At 55.4% G+C, this 14,174-nt stretch overlaps 1 protein-coding gene across 4 annotated transcripts; it reads left to right on the forward strand.

Moving 5' to 3' along the window:
* Nucleotides 1-1,196: 1,196 nt before the first annotated feature.
* Nucleotides 1,197-14,174, forward strand: CDAN1 (codanin 1). 4 transcript variants are annotated; one of them, XM_033190401.1, is made up of 28 exons: nt 1,197-1,346; nt 1,561-2,039; nt 2,263-2,469; nt 2,666-2,835; nt 2,972-3,085; nt 3,168-3,246; nt 3,980-4,100; nt 4,279-4,388; nt 5,154-5,243; nt 5,910-5,985; nt 6,482-6,687; nt 6,973-7,093; nt 7,233-7,379; nt 7,538-7,704; nt 8,110-8,197; nt 8,446-8,535; nt 8,709-8,763; nt 8,959-9,092; nt 9,184-9,287; nt 9,486-9,644; nt 10,025-10,088; nt 10,270-10,348; nt 10,534-10,682; nt 11,860-11,967; nt 12,116-12,179; nt 12,577-12,758; nt 13,000-13,107; nt 13,644-14,174. In XM_033190401.1, the coding sequence occupies exons 1-28, from the start codon at nt 1,257-1,259 to the stop codon at nt 13,767-13,769; spliced, it is 3,687 nt and encodes a 1,228-aa protein (XP_033046292.1). In that variant the 5' UTR covers nt 1,197-1,256; the 3' UTR covers nt 13,770-14,174. The 4 variants fall into 4 exon arrangements, 3 of the variants coding, with proteins under 3 accessions (XP_033046292.1, XP_033046291.1, XP_033046293.1); XM_033190400.1 differs by having other exon boundaries at nt 1,222-1,346; nt 2,266-2,469; XR_004432058.1 differs by lacking the exons at nt 12,577-12,758; nt 13,000-13,107; nt 13,644-14,174 and having other exon boundaries at nt 1,222-1,346; nt 10,534-10,635; nt 12,116-12,146.

Here is a 14,174-nt window from a genome sequence, read left to right on the forward strand (position 1 = left end):
GGCTCACTGCAACCTCCGCCTCCCAGGTTCAAGCAATTCTCCTGCCTCAGCCTCCTGTAGCTGGGACTACAGGCACAAGCTACCACGCCCAGTTAAATTTTGTATTTTTAGTAGAGACACGGTTTCACCATGTTGGCCAGGATGGTGTCTTATCTCTTGACCTCCTGATCCACCCACCTTGGCCTCCCATTGCACTCCAGCCTGGGGGCAACAGAGAGAGACTCCATCTCAAAATAAAATTAAATAAAGTAAAGGAGATTAAAACAAATTACTCAGGCTGAGTGTTTACCACCCCTGTAATCCCAGCACTTTGGATCTGCCACCCCCTCTGCGCCAAAACATTAGCTGGGCTGTAGCCCTAAGGAGGCTGAGTTGGGAGGATTGCTTGAGCCCAGGAGGCCAAGGCTGCAGTGAGCCCTGCTCACGCCACTGCACTCCAGCCTGAGCAACAGAGCAAGACCCTGTCTCAAAAAAAAAATCTTCAAGCTCCCAGAAGCTACCATGATATGCTTACTGACATCTAAACTGCAAAGTAGTTGAAATATTAACCTCATGTAAACCCATTTAAGTAAATAAAGCTACATACAAGAGATTCTGTGTGCAGGGTGGCCCGAGGCACTTTAAGGGTTGTGGCTTGGAGATTATTAAGAACCTCCTAGAAATAATTCTGTCCTAAATGGTCAATCAGTTGATGGTAAGGGCTGAAAAGCCGATAGGTACTGCTGGGCCAAGGGATTGAAAAATCGGCCTTTGAGCAAAAGTCAAAATGAAAGATTGGATTAACTTTATAATTTCTCTGGGGTGGTGCCAGGTGGATCTAGGAAACTTAAACTCTTGAAGGAATGTGCTTAGAGCAGAAGATAGAAGCTGGTGGCTGTCTCTGTTCCCCTCTACCTCTCTCCCGGGTCCTCGGTCTCCCCAGAGGGGCATCCGACCCGCGGCAGCCCCACTCCCAGCTCGAATCCTTCCCTTCAGGTCGCTCTAGGGCGGGCAGCCAAGGTGGGCCTCCCCAGGCGCTGCGATCCGCACTTCGCCTCCGAGCAACCGGCCTGTCGGCCGGAGCTGAGGACCCAGCGAGGCCTTGACTTGGGCCTGGGCAATAGCCAGCCCCGCCCCGCGGCCCGGCCCCGCCCCTCCAGCCCGGTCCCTCCCCGCGCCGCGACCCAACGGTCGCTCCCCGCCGCCGGCCCCGCCCCTCCCTGGCCTCCGGTGGCGCGCCGGCGCCTGCGCAGTCGCCCCAGAGAGCCCGGACCGGGATGGCGGCCGTTTTGGAGTCGCTGCTGCGAGAAGAGGTGTCGGTCGCAGCCGTCGTGCGGTGGATCGCGCGCAGCACCCGGGGTTCGGAGGTAACAGCGCTGACACGCCCCCAGGTCTGACCCGAAGCCGGTTCCCGCAGTGGAGCCCAGCCCTCAGTCCCCTTCCCCGAGGGCGCCGGGCTGCCAAGCCGGGCCGAGTGCGCTCCAACTGGGCGCCGCTGTCCGGGCCGCCCACCCGAGGCTGCTCGCAGCCCCCGGGCCGGCGGCTGACCCTCTCGCCCCTCGACCTGTGCTTCTGCCCTAGGATAACCCCGGGGAGGCGGCCGCGCTGAGCTCACTCCGGCCCCTGCGGAAAGAATTCGTACCGTTCCTGTTGAACTTCCTGAGGGAGCAGAGCAGCCGCGTCCTCCCGCAGGGGCCCCCGACCCCCGCCAAGGCCCCGGGCGCCTCGGCAGCCTTGCCAGGGAGGCCGGGAGGCCCGTCGCGGGGCAGCCGCGGGGCGCGCAGCCAGCTCTTCCCTCCGACCGAGGCCCCGATCACCGCCGCCGAGGCCCCTCTGGCCCGCCGCGGGGGCAGGAGGCGGGGCCCGGGGCCGGCCCGCGAGCGTGGAGGCCGCGGCCTGGAGGAGGGGGTCAGCGGGGAGAACCTGCCCGGAGCCGGGGGCCGGAGGCTTAGGGGCTCTGGCAGCCCCAGCCGCCCCAGCCTCACGCTCTCTGATCCACCAAACCTCAGCAACCTGGAGGAGTTCCCTCCCGTAGGCTCGGTTCCCCCCGGCCCTGCAGGGTGAGACTCGGCTCTCATGCAGGAGATGGGTACCGCGAAGGCTCTGGGGGAGTCAGTCATTCGGGCTCGGCGCTCCGCAGTGGAGCGCGAGGATGGGGAGAAGGCTGGGGGTGATGGTGAGGGTTTTTGTGGGGGGTTTTTTTGCAAGAGGTCTAGCTCTTGCGGTTGTGGAGGGGAGATGTTTGAAGACAGGAATTTGAGAAAAACCTGTGGCTACTCTCAGCAGGACGAAGCCTTCTCGCAGGATCAACCCAACTCCGGTGAGCGAAGAGCGGTCACTCTCCAAGCCCAAGACCTGCTTCACCTCACCCCCCATCAGCTGTGTCCCCAGTTCTCAACCCTCAGCCCTGGACACTAGCCCTTGGGGCCTTGGCCTTCCCCCAGGGTGCAGAAGTCTGCAAGAGGAGCGGGAGATGCTCAGGAAGGAGCGGTATGGCCTGGCCGCTCCTGGGGATGTCGGCTTCCTCGCTATGGGGCATCTTCAGGGGCTTTCCCTGAAATTGATTTCCCTCTTGGGGACTCTGGGTTTGTCTCCTGGGCTATTGGTATCTTCTCTGGAGGGACCTGAGCGTGGCCGTGGCAGGGGAGCTAAGCTGACTGCTCATGAAATGTCTTTATTCCCATAGCTCTAAGCAGCTGCAGCAGTCACCTACCCCTACCTGTCCCACCCCAGAACTGGGGTCGCCCCTCCCCAGCCGGGCAGGAAGCCTCACAGATGAACCTGCAGACCCTGCCAGAGTGTCTTCCCGCCAGCGCCTGGAGCTGGTAGCCCTTGTTTACTCCTCGTGCATTGCTGGTGAGTGAGAGCAGAGGGAGCTGGAGTGGAGATACTTGTAGAACTGCTGGGTAAGAGAATCGGTAAGGCACCTGGAACTGAACCTTGGCTCCGAATGGTGCCCCATACCATGGGATTTCTTTTTGTATCTATCTAGAGAACCTCGTACCAAACCTCTTCTTGGAGCTTTTCTTCGTCTTTCAGCTGCTCACTGCCCGGAGGATGGTGACTGCTAAGGACAGTGACCCTGAACTAAGTCCAGGTGTCCTAGGTCAGTGAGCAAGCCTCCTTTTGAGACGTGGGGTCTAGAAACAGGACCGTTCTTAACTGACAGTTTGGTACTGTCCTTCTAGATTCCCTGGAAAGCCCACTGTTCCAAAGCATCCACGATTGTGTCTTCTTTGCAGTGCAGGTTTTGGAGTGTCACTTTCAGTGAGTTTCCCTGGCTGAGGCATTTGGGCCTCATTTTTATCATCTGCTTAGCTCTCTGGCTGCTTGGGACCTATGCTGGTGCTTAACATGGGGGCAGTGGCCCTGGACCTTCTCTTACCTGTAATGTTTCATTTTGTGTTAAGGCTATATGAATGTAGTACCTAAAAGAATGAGATGGGGCCAGGTGCGGTGGCTCATGCCTGCATTCTCACCACTTTGAGAGGCTGCGGCAGGACAGTCACTTAAGCCCAGGAGTTTGAGACTAGCCTGGGCAACATTACAAAAATCCTATCTCTACAAAAAAAAAAAAAAAGCTGGATGTGGTGGAGTGCACCTATAATCCCAGCTACTTAGGAGGCTGTGGTGGGAGGATCACCTGAGCCTGGAAGGTCCAGGCTGTAGTGAGAGCACGCCACTGCAGCCCAGCCTGGGTGACAGAGACCCCCATCTCAAAAAAAAAAAAAAAAAAAAAGGACCCCTGTGGCCTTGGCAGCTGAGCTTTGGGTTTCTGGGTAATGTACGTGTCCTGTTGTCTTGGTCCCTGCTCTGTAAAGTCTCATATCCTCCCCTTTACTTTCATTGTCTTTGATCCTTGACCCATGACCTTGCAGGACGTATCTGGACTTGCCTACCTGCACCATGCCTTAGAGATCCTCTGTGTGGTGTGCAGGTGCTTGCTTCCTACTTGCAGTCTGTGTTCCGGTCTCAGTCATAGGTGCTCTTGTCCCTGCAGGGTTCTTTCCAACCTGGACAAAGGGACCTTGAAGCTGCTGGCTGAGAATGAGCGGCTGCTGTGCTTCTCACCAGCTCTGCAAGGCCGCCTTCGAGCTGCCTATGAGGGCAGTGTTGCCAAGGTAGTGACCCCAACTTAGATGCCCACTAGCCTGGACCTAACCCTGCCTAGCTTTCATAAATTCAGGCAACCCTGCTGACGACACTTAAGTGTAATGTGAGCTAACTCTGGGCAAGAATAAGAGGGAGAAGTGTTCTCAGCATGACCCTGCGGTTCCTAATGTTCCTGCTGTATTTTAGGTCTCTCTGGCAATGCCTCCTTCTGCTCAAGCTGTCTCCTTTCAGCCAGAGACTGACAATCGTGCCAACTTCTCCAGTGACCGAGCCTTTCATACTTTTAAAAAACAGAGGTGATAAGAAAAGGGATTTGGGGGGAGGGAATGAGATGACATTTTTCTGGAAGAGGCAGCTGTTTTGGTTTCATAGCAATTAGGAGTTTGGCACTAACAGGTGGTGGGTTAGTTCTCCCAGCTCCTTCCTGCTGGCCATCATAGGGACCACCTGGCTTCATTCTCGTGTGTGCCTGTGAACCCCGGAGCTTAGCCAGCCGTCTCACAGGTGTATGGCTTTAGTCTCGAGGTTCTCCGGCAAGAATGTGCCAGGATGAACCGTCACTGCCCACAGAAGTCCATGAAGCCTGCAGTGTGCTGCTGTCTGTAGCACTACTGTCATCACGTAGAGAGCTCTGGGGAAATTTAAAAAGGGCTGCGGCCAGGCGGGCACGGTGGCTCCTGCCTGTGATCCCAGCACTTTGGGAGGCCGAGACAGGTGGATCACCTGAGGTGGGGAGTTCTTGACCAGCCTGGCCAACGTGGTGAAACTCCGACTCTACTCAAAATACAAAAGTTAGCCAGGCGTGGTGGCGGGCACTTGTAATCCCAGCTACTCCGGAGGCTGAGGCAGGAGAATCGCTTGAACCCAGGGGGCGGAGGTTGCAGTGAGCCGAGATCACGTCATTGCACTCCAGCCTGGGTGACAAGAGCAAGACTCCCATCTCCAAAAAAAAAAAAAGGTGGTGGGTGGGCTGTGGATAGTCCTGTCCTCAGTTCTTCCAGGGATGGGAAGGCACTGGTGGGCGTGAGTGCCTCGGCTGATCAGGCGTTCTTATGCGTCAGGGATGTGTTTTATGAGGTGCTGCGAGAGTGGGAAGATCACCATGAGGAGCCTGGCTGGGATTTTGAGAAGGGCTTGGGCAGCAGAATCAGGTGGGTGCTCAGACCTTGTCTTGCGCCTGGCAATGAGTAGCTCAGTACTGGTCGGTGGCAGGAGGGATGGAGGAGGGAAGGCTTTTCCCCTGCTCCTTCCAGCCATTAGATGTTTTCTTCTATCCTCCAACATCTCTTTAGTTATTGATAACTCTGCCTCTACTCGAAAGGGATGTCTCTCCAGCTCCTTCCACTCACAGGTGTCTTATCCTTGTTCTATAGTGGCAGTTGCTTAGAAAGTCCAAAGCTCTTACCCCAGGCTGCTTGAGTTTTTTTTGGCCCAAGTCACTGGTTAGACACATCCAGCCTCCATCTTCTCCATCCTCTAGTTTGGGCAAGTCTGGTCACTGTGTAGGTAGATGCCTAGGCTCAGAACGCGAACCTCAGTCCAGTCACATTGCTCATGAAGCTCGCCGCCTGTCAGTGTGGCTGAAGACAGGAGGGTGGCATGATTTCTCGTTTGGTTAAGTGTACCTCTAGCCTCAGAGGACCTTGGTGCTGAGGGAGTGTCCCTTGCCTTCAGTGTCCCTGTGCAGTCAGGTTCTGGCTGAGGTCTGCTCAAGTCCCTGGTAAAGGGCTGGGAAGTCCAGGGGTTCGCTGCTTCTCTCAGATCTTTCTCCCTCTCCCTCCTCTCCACACCCTTCATTCCCGCCTTCTATTCCTCAGGGCCATGATGGGCCAGCTCTCTGCAGCCTGCAGCCACAGCCACTTTGTTCGGCTTTTCCAAAAACAACTACTCCAGGTAACAGCCCCAGCAAGAGATTAATCCACATTAAACAGCAGGTATCATAGGCAGCCACATAACGGCTGCACTTTGGGATAGGGCGGACAGCCTGGCAGGTCCTGGGCTGGAATTTGAACAAGAGTTCTACTCCTTGCGGAGTGGCTGAAACTCGAGTGGCCAAAGAAAAGCCAGGGCACTCTCTTTGACATGTCCTGGGCCCTGCACCTCCCCCAGAAAGCCTTCCCTTTGATTTGTGCTGTGGTAAAGAGCCCAGGCTTAGTAAGTAATCAAGCTTTGTTTCAGATCCTAGCTCTAGTGACCCTAGGCACATGCTTAACCTTGGAGTTTCAGTTTCTTCACCTGTGAAACAATACTGTAATTCACACCTCAGAAAATCTAAAGGCTTGACACAGTTGGCATTCCTTAAATGTTCATTACTTCTCCTTATTTTTTGTTCAGTCCCTCCCTCCCACTTACTGATTTTTTAATTTCTCTCCTTCCTCTTCTACCCCAGATGTGTCAGAGCCCTGGTGGTGCCGGGGGCACTGTCTTGGGCGAGGCCCCAGATGTGTTGAGTATGCTGGGAGCTGACAAGCTGGGGCGGTTGTGGCGCCTACAGGAACGGCTTATGGCTCCTCAGAGCAGTGGGGGGCCCTGCCCACCTCCCACCTTCCCAGGCTGTCAAGGCTTCTTTAGGGACTTCATCCTTAGTGCCAGCAGGTAGGCTCCGCTGTGTCTTGCAAGGAATGGGGCAAAGGCCAGGAAAGGTTTGGCTTCCCAAAAGGGTAAATAGTTCTCCAGTCTCCTTTGCCTGGGGATAGGCTCCTTCCAGCTCGTACTTGCTGGCTTCATTGCATTTCTCATTCTGTCACCCATGTGGGTGATTTTGTTGCTTCTGGGCCTCCTTGTCTGGCTGCTCCCTTCCCTCTGGAGTGCCCCTTCTAGATTCTGGCTCTTCCCTGTGCCTTTTCCAGTGCTTATGCCCCACCCACCCCTTCTTCTCAGCTTCCAGTTTAACCAGCATCTCATGGACAGTCTGAGCTTGAAGATCCGGGAGCTCAATGGACTGGCCTTGCCCCAGCATGAGCCCAATGATGAAGACGGGGAGTCAGATGTAGACTGGCAGGTCTGAGAACAGAACAAGGGAAATCATGGCGTCTGACCCAGGAGGGAAGGGGATATGTTCAAGAAGAACTTTGTAACAGACCGAGAATTGTTCTGGAAGCCTCATGCTTGGACCTTTTATTTCCCTTGATTCCATGCAGGGTGAGCGGAGGCAATTTGCTGTGGTGCTTCTTAGCCTGAGACTTTTGGCTAAATTCCTGGGCTTTGTGGCTTTCCTGCCATACCGGGGGCCTGAACCTCCCCCGACCGGTGAGCTTCAGGACTCCATTCTGGCCCTCAGGAGCCAGGTGAATGGGCGGGGGATTCTGGTGAGGAGGGAGCAGGGAGGACCAGCCAGGCACTGAAGCTGACTGGTTTCCTTGGCTATTCTGGAAACCAGGCAGGTTAGAGGGCACCTCCCAGCCCTTCCTAGGGACCCACCCCGACTGAGCTCTGGCCCTTCCAGGTCCCTCCGGTCCTGGATGTGCGGACTCTGCTGCAGCGAGGGCTGCAGGCCCGCCGGGCGGTGCTCACCGTGCCCTGGCTGGTGGAGTTTCTCTCCTTTGCCGACCATGTTGTTCCCTTGCTGGACTATTACCGGGACATCTTCATTCTCCTGCTGCGCCTGCACCGGTGAGCGGAACAAGGCTAAGGCTTGACGAAAGGATTCAGGGTTCAGGAGTCAGGGGACACTGGTCAAGCCTGCTATTAATAAAGAGGGTCGAGCAGTCTGCATGTGTGTGTGGTGCCCCGGCCATAACTGAGCCCTGAGAGAGGCAGGATTGGCTCCTGAGGTGGATGGTGGGAAAGATGGTGGGAAATCATCTGCACTTTCATTGGCCTCATGCTGTTCGCGAGGTGGCCCCACCGAGAGACAGTCCCCATGCAGGAGGGGGCGCTGGGGGGGATCCTGCTTGCCGACGTGGCCCCAGTCCCTTTCAGTTCTGCTTTTGCGAGCCAGCCTCCAGCGACAGCGTTTGCCTCCTCCGTTCCCTCCCCGTTCTGCTCAGTCCTGTGTACTGCCCACGGGTGTTTCAGGAGCTTGGTGTTGTCGCAGGAGAGTCAGGGGAAGATGTGTTTCCTCAACAAGCTGCTGCTACTTGCCGTCCTGGGCTGGCTTTTCCAGGTGGGCAGTGAGGGTCCAGGTTGGGGAGTGGTTCTACAGCTGAAGATGGGGAGTGGGCAAATGTGTGAGTACGAATGAGGCAAGGGCTGGAAGACAAAGGTTCAGGAAAGGCCTGGTGCTTCCCATCGTCTCAGAGGAGGCTGCTTTGAAGCTGGCGCCTACACCCTGGGACCATGCAGGAGGTGTGGTGGGGTGGGTGGGGGTCTCTGAAGTTGACCTGAGTTGTGACTGTCTTCCTGTCTTGCCAGATTCCCACAGTCCCTGAGGACTTGTTCTTTCTGGAAGAGGGTCCCTCAGATGCCTTTGAGGTGGACACAGTAGCCCCAGAGCATGGCTTGGTGAGTGCTGGGGTCCAGCCAGAGCCATGGAAAACTCAGGAATAAAGGAAGTGGGCTGTGTGGGGAGGCCCGGCCAGGGGTAGATGTAACCCTTGTAAACACCCTGCCAGCTGCCTGTTTCCTGGGCACGCTGGGGGAGGGGCAGCCTGCCGACCCCGGCCTGTTCTCCCCAGGACGCCGTGCCTGTGGTGGACCAGCAGCTGCTCTACACCTGCTGCCCCTACATCGGTAAGCACCCGTCTCCCTGCACGGCCCCTGGTCTGCCCCCTCCATGAGCACCCAGAAGGCCCCCCTGGCCCAGCTCCCTCGAATATTGCTCCATTCATAGTCATTCCTGGGTGTCTGAGCCTCTTGACTCCACAAATCAATTCCGATACTTGGGGAGAGGGTGCTGGAACTGAGAACTCGGACTTACTGACGCAGGGGAGCTCCGGAAACTGCTGGCGCTGTGGGTGTCAGGCAGCAGTGGACGCAGTGGGGGCTTCATGAGGAAAATCACCCCCACCACGACCACCGGCCTGGGAGCCCAGCCTTCCCGGACCAGCCAGGGGCTGCAGGTAAGGGCAGGGTGGAGACAGCTACGGGGGAAAGTGGGGAGGTGGGGGGGAGGTCGTAGGAAGCCTTGCTGCCTCTCCCTTCTCCCGCCAGGCACGGCTTGCCCACGCCTTTTTCCACAACCAGCCACCCTCCCTGCGCCGGACTGTAGAGTTTGTGGCAGAGAGAATTGGATCAAACTGTGTCAAACATATCAAGTAAGAGTGGGTGAAGGATCCTGGTCTCATCGCCCTACCATTTTCCCCTTTTTTCCTCAGTTGCTAAGCTGAGGGGGTCAGCCAGAGGGCGGGTGTGGGGCTGAAGTGGCGGACACCTTTTGAAGGAAATTCCCATAAATTTGCAGCCCCTTTCCCATGAACCCTCCAACCACCCCCACCTTGCTGTCCCTGCTGCAGGGCTACACTGGTGGCAGATCTGGTGCGCCAGGCAGAGTCACTTCTCCAAGAGCAGCTGGTGACCCAGGGAGAGGAAGGGGGAGACCCAGCCCAACTGTTGGAGATCTTGTGTTCCCAGCTGTGCCCCCACGGGGCCCAGGCATTGGCCCTGGGGCGGGAGTAAGCAGCGCTGGTCCATTTGATCCACTCTCCTCTTGGCTTTCTCCGTCCTTTCTTTCCGCTTTCACACTTACTCTTTTTTCCCTTTCTTCTCTCCACGCCTCCTTTTTTCTTCTCGCCGCCCCCATCCTGTATAAGCCCTGCATTGGCTGTAGGCCTTCTGTGGCACAAAATCCAAACCTAAGTTTGGGAACATGTATGATGCTGTGGGGCTGGCAGTAGGGCTTCTCTTCTGGCACCTGGGGTGGGGCGGAAGGGCAAACGGTGCCTCCTTCCAAGGTACAGCCTCCCAGACCAGATGCTTGGTGCACTCTGGGCATTTACTTCTACAGCCAGGCTGAAACACCCAGAGACCACTGACCCCGTCCGTCTCCTTTTAGGTTCTGTCACAGGAAGAGCCCTGGGGCTGTGCGGGCGCTGCTTCCAGAGGAGACCCCAGCAGCTGTACGTGGGAGGGAGGCCTGCAGCTAGCAGGCCAGGCAGTTGTGGGAGAGGTGCACGGAGTAGTTGTGTATACACACAGCTGTGTGAGGCTGGTGGTGGGGGCAGGGGTCGGTGCCCGACTCTGGCATCCCTTGTTGCACCCAGCCCTCCCCTAGCCCCTGACTCTAGTTCTGGTTCACAGGTTCTGAGCAGTGCAGAGAACATTGCTGTGGGGCTTGCAACAGAGAAAGCCTGTGCTTGGCTATCAGCCAATATCACAGGTAAGGTCCAGGAGAGGGGAATGGCTGAATCAAGTGTTTAAAAAGTGGACTGGCAGAGAGTCGGAGGCATTCTGGGGGAGATGGGGCTGAGAGCCAGTAGGAAACAGCAAAAGGCGTGGGTCAGCATGGCGAGCCTGTGCAGGGACCTCCCGTGATTCCTTTCCCATTCTCCCTCTGGCCTGCAGCACTGATCAGGAGGGAGGTGAAAGCAGCAGTGAGTCGCACACTTCGAGCCCAGGGTCCTGAACCTGCTGCCCGGGGGGAGCGGAGGGGCTGCTCCCGCGCCTGTGAGCACCATGCTCCCCTCCCCTCCCACCTCATCTCCGAGATCAAAGTACACGGCTACCCTACTCCCCTTGGCTTCCCTGCTCCCTCTCCCTGCTGTTCTCACACCAGCTCCAGGATTTTTATGTAGAAGCTGTCTGTGCTGTCCAGCTAGTCCCCATTTCACTCATTACTGAATGGGGTTAGGTAGGGCAGAGCTGAATTGAATGGTTTTCCTAATTGTCACTCTGACTTTTTAATCATCCAAAAGGGGAAAAGGGCAGATAAGACATTTTTGACTAAATGCTTATTATGCAGATGGCAATGAGAGTGGGGTGGTGAATGGTTTGATAGCAAATGAGTCTCTAGGAAGCAGTCACCCCAGTATTTGGAGACAATTTTAGAAATGTTCTATGCGAGAGGTGATGCTCGTTTAGTTATAGGCAGTAAGAATAAACCATTGGTTCTCCTAACTTGATTTTAAAATTCAAGGACTGTCTAGAGCAGGAGTCAACAAACAGCCCATGGACTGAAGCGAGCCTGCCCCTTGTTTTGTGGGTGAAGTTTTAGTGGAATGCAGCCGTATTCATTGGTGTGCGAGCTGTCTATGGCTGCTTTTGTGCAACTGCTGAACAGCAGAGTTGCATACCTGGGACAGAGACTTTATGGCCTGCAAAGCCTAAAATATTTACCGTCTGGTTCTGGTCTAGGGTATGATCTAGGAATAGAGATTGGACTAGGGACTAAGGTGCAATGACTGAAAATGGAGATTATGTAGGAGGGAGAGGAAGAGGCTTAGTGGCCATTTGATACTGGTTGTCAACATGCAGAGGATTTCTGCATTGAAAACTCAGCTCTCCAGAGAAGACGAACAGAGAGGCTTCAGAGACAGAAGATACTAAGACGGTATCTGATAGGCCAGTTTCCTTACATGCTTCAAGAATAAGATGCCCTATGGGAGTTGGTTAGCTACAGTTTGGTCCCAAGTTGAGTGACGTTTCCCATGCTGTGGCACCCTGCTCTCAGCTGACCTCCTCCATCTGTTCCCTCTTTTGTTGTCCACGTGGTGCTTCCCCCTGGCTGTGCTGTCCTGCCCGAGTCCCAGGCCTAGGGGCAACTTGGCTTCACTCACCATACCCCGGGGCCCTATTCTGCCTCTCCCCACTGGCTGATCCCTGTCCCAAGCCGAATTCTCCATGGCATCCTGGTCCCCAGCGCAGGGTAGTATCTCCCCCTGCTCTCCACAGGACGTGCTCTCCTTGGCCGTGGGGCCACGGGACCCTGACGAGGGAGTTTCCCCAGAGCATCTGGAACAGCTCCTAGGCCAGCTGGGCCAGACACTGCGGTGCCGCCAGGTGAGATGTGGCATCTGCCACTCAAGGGCTGCTTTTTTCTTTGTCCTTGTGTGAGACCTGATAACCAGAGCCACACTGGCTTAGGGCTGGTTCCCGCAGCAGTAAGCGTGGTGATACCTTTGCTCTCTCTTTCCCCCGCCCACTGCAGTTCCTGTGCCCACCTGCTGAGCAGCATCTGGCAAAGTGCTCTGTGGACTTAGCTTCCCTCCTCGGTATGGCTCCTTTCCATCAAATCCCTCTTTTGCCCGATCCCCCAGATCTCAGGGTTGGGTACAAGCAAGATTAGAAACAGAGCCCGCTTCTGTCCCCATCTCTTTTTGAGAGACGGAATCTTGCTCTGTTGCCCAGGCTGGAGTGCAGTGGCACAATCTCGGCTCACTGCAACCTCTGCCTCCCGGGTTCAAGCAATTCTGCCTCGGCCTCCCAAGTAACTGGGACTACAGGTGCCCACCACTATGCCCGGCTAATTTTTGTATTTTTAGTAGAGATGGGGTTTCACTATGTTGACCAGGCTGGTCTCGAACCCCTGACCTCATGATCCGCCCACCTCAGCCTCCCAAAGTGTTGGGATTACGGGCGTTAAAGCTTGGCTTTCCTCTCTTTCCACAGTTGCAGATCAAATTCCCATCCTAGGTCCCCCGGCACAGTACAGGCTGGAGAGAGGGCAGGCTCGAAGGCTTCTGCACATGCTGCTTTCCTTGTGGAAGGAAGACTTTCAGGGGCCAGTTCCGCTGCAGCTGCTGCTGAGCCCAAGAAATGTGGGGCTTCTGGCAGACACAAGGCCCAGGGAGGTGAGTCAGACAGGAGGAGGAAGCATCTCAGCCCTCTGCAGTCACACTCTGAACATGCACCACCCTTGCCTCAAACTGAGCTGCTCTGCTTTATTTCCCTCTTCTGTTCCACACAGAAATGGACTCCATTTATCCATCTCAAGTCTCTTCCCAGCAGCTCTGTCCTTTGAGATCTCAATGTGTGTCATCAGGGTCACTCTGCCATCCCCCTAGCAACCCTGACCTTCTCGGTGTTTTGCAGTGGGACTTGCTGCTATTCTTGCTCCGGGAGCTGGTGGAGAAGGGTCTGATGGGAAGGATGGAGATAGAGGCCTGCCTAGGCAGCCTCCACCAGGCCCAGTGGCCAGGGGTAAGGAGTCTCCTGTCTTATGTGTAGAGCGAGCAGGTATTTACATATCCCATCTGTCCTGAAAGGAAGCAAGTGGTGGGGTCAAACTAAGTGGATTTTTGTCAAGAATCTTCAGGGCCACCCTGAAATTGTCCCGATTTGAGTAGCTGTTATATGAGGGACTGTGTTAGTGGGAAGACGAAGGAAGGCAGTCATTTGGAAAGCAGCTCAGCCCAGTATGTGGGTTTTTTAAATCAGAATAACCTGGACGTTAATCTCAGCTAGTAAATTTTTTTTAATTTGAGGCAAAATAATTCATCTTTTAATGGGACTAATAATTTCAAGATGGAAGTAGATGCACTCAGTAGTACTCAAAAACTGGTAAAGCCTGTGCCTCCCCCATCAGGGTTCACTCCCTGCCATAACTTCAGCCTCCCAGAGTACTAACAGACAAGGTTTCATGTCCATTTCAGTGTGGAGGGCAGTTGAGAAAAAATAAAGGATGAGCCATTGAGAATTACATGCTGCCTTTTTCCTCATCTTTCTACGTATTCCAGGACTTTGCTGAAGAATTAGCAACACTGTCTAACCTGTTTCTAGCTGAGCCCCACCTGCCAGAACCCCAGCTAAGAGCTTGTGAGTTGGTGCAGCCAAACCGGGGCACTGTGCTGGCCCAGAGCTAGGGCTGAGAAGTGGCCCTGCCTGGGGCATCTCACCAGAACCCTGGACCCCCGCCTCACGAGGAGGCCAAAGTGCCCACTGCGGACCCTCACTGGTGGGGAGTAGCCGGGTCTACAGTCAGACTTCCTGCTCTGTGAAAGGAGGATGTCGCTGCCTGGCATCCCACCACACGAATCCTAGGAGGAGGAGAGTTGGCCTGATTCGGGATTATGGCAGAAAAGCCGAGATGACAGTCCTGAAGTAGAAGAGGTGGTGTTTATCTCTTCGATACTAAATGAAATGAGGTGTGTGTGGGCTTGCCAACAGAATTCAAGCCTCATTTGCTATCCCAGCAGCTCTTAAAACTTTGTGGTCTTGAAACTCATGACAGAGGCAAATGACTTCTGCTTAACTTACGAAGAAAAAAA

This window comes from Trachypithecus francoisi, unplaced genomic scaffold (assembly GCF_009764315.1).
Source record: "Trachypithecus francoisi isolate TF-2019V2 unplaced genomic scaffold, Tfra_2.0 Lachesis_group3, whole genome shotgun sequence".
In the NCBI taxonomy this organism is placed as follows: Eukaryota; Metazoa; Chordata; class Mammalia; order Primates; family Cercopithecidae; genus Trachypithecus; species Trachypithecus francoisi.

Coding starts and splice junctions, on each gene's coding strand:
- CDAN1 (XM_033190401.1), top strand. CDS start 1,257: ATGGCGGCCGTTTTGGAGTCGCTGCTGCGAGAAGAGGTGTCGGTCGCA. Junction 1,347..1,560: donor GCAGCACCCGGGGTTCGGAG/GTAACAGCGCTG, acceptor CTTCTGCCCTAG/GATAACCCCGGGGAGGCGGC. Junction 10,683..11,859: donor ACCTCATCTCCGAGATCAAA/GTACACGGCTAC, acceptor TGCTCTCCACAG/GACGTGCTCTCCTTGGCCGT.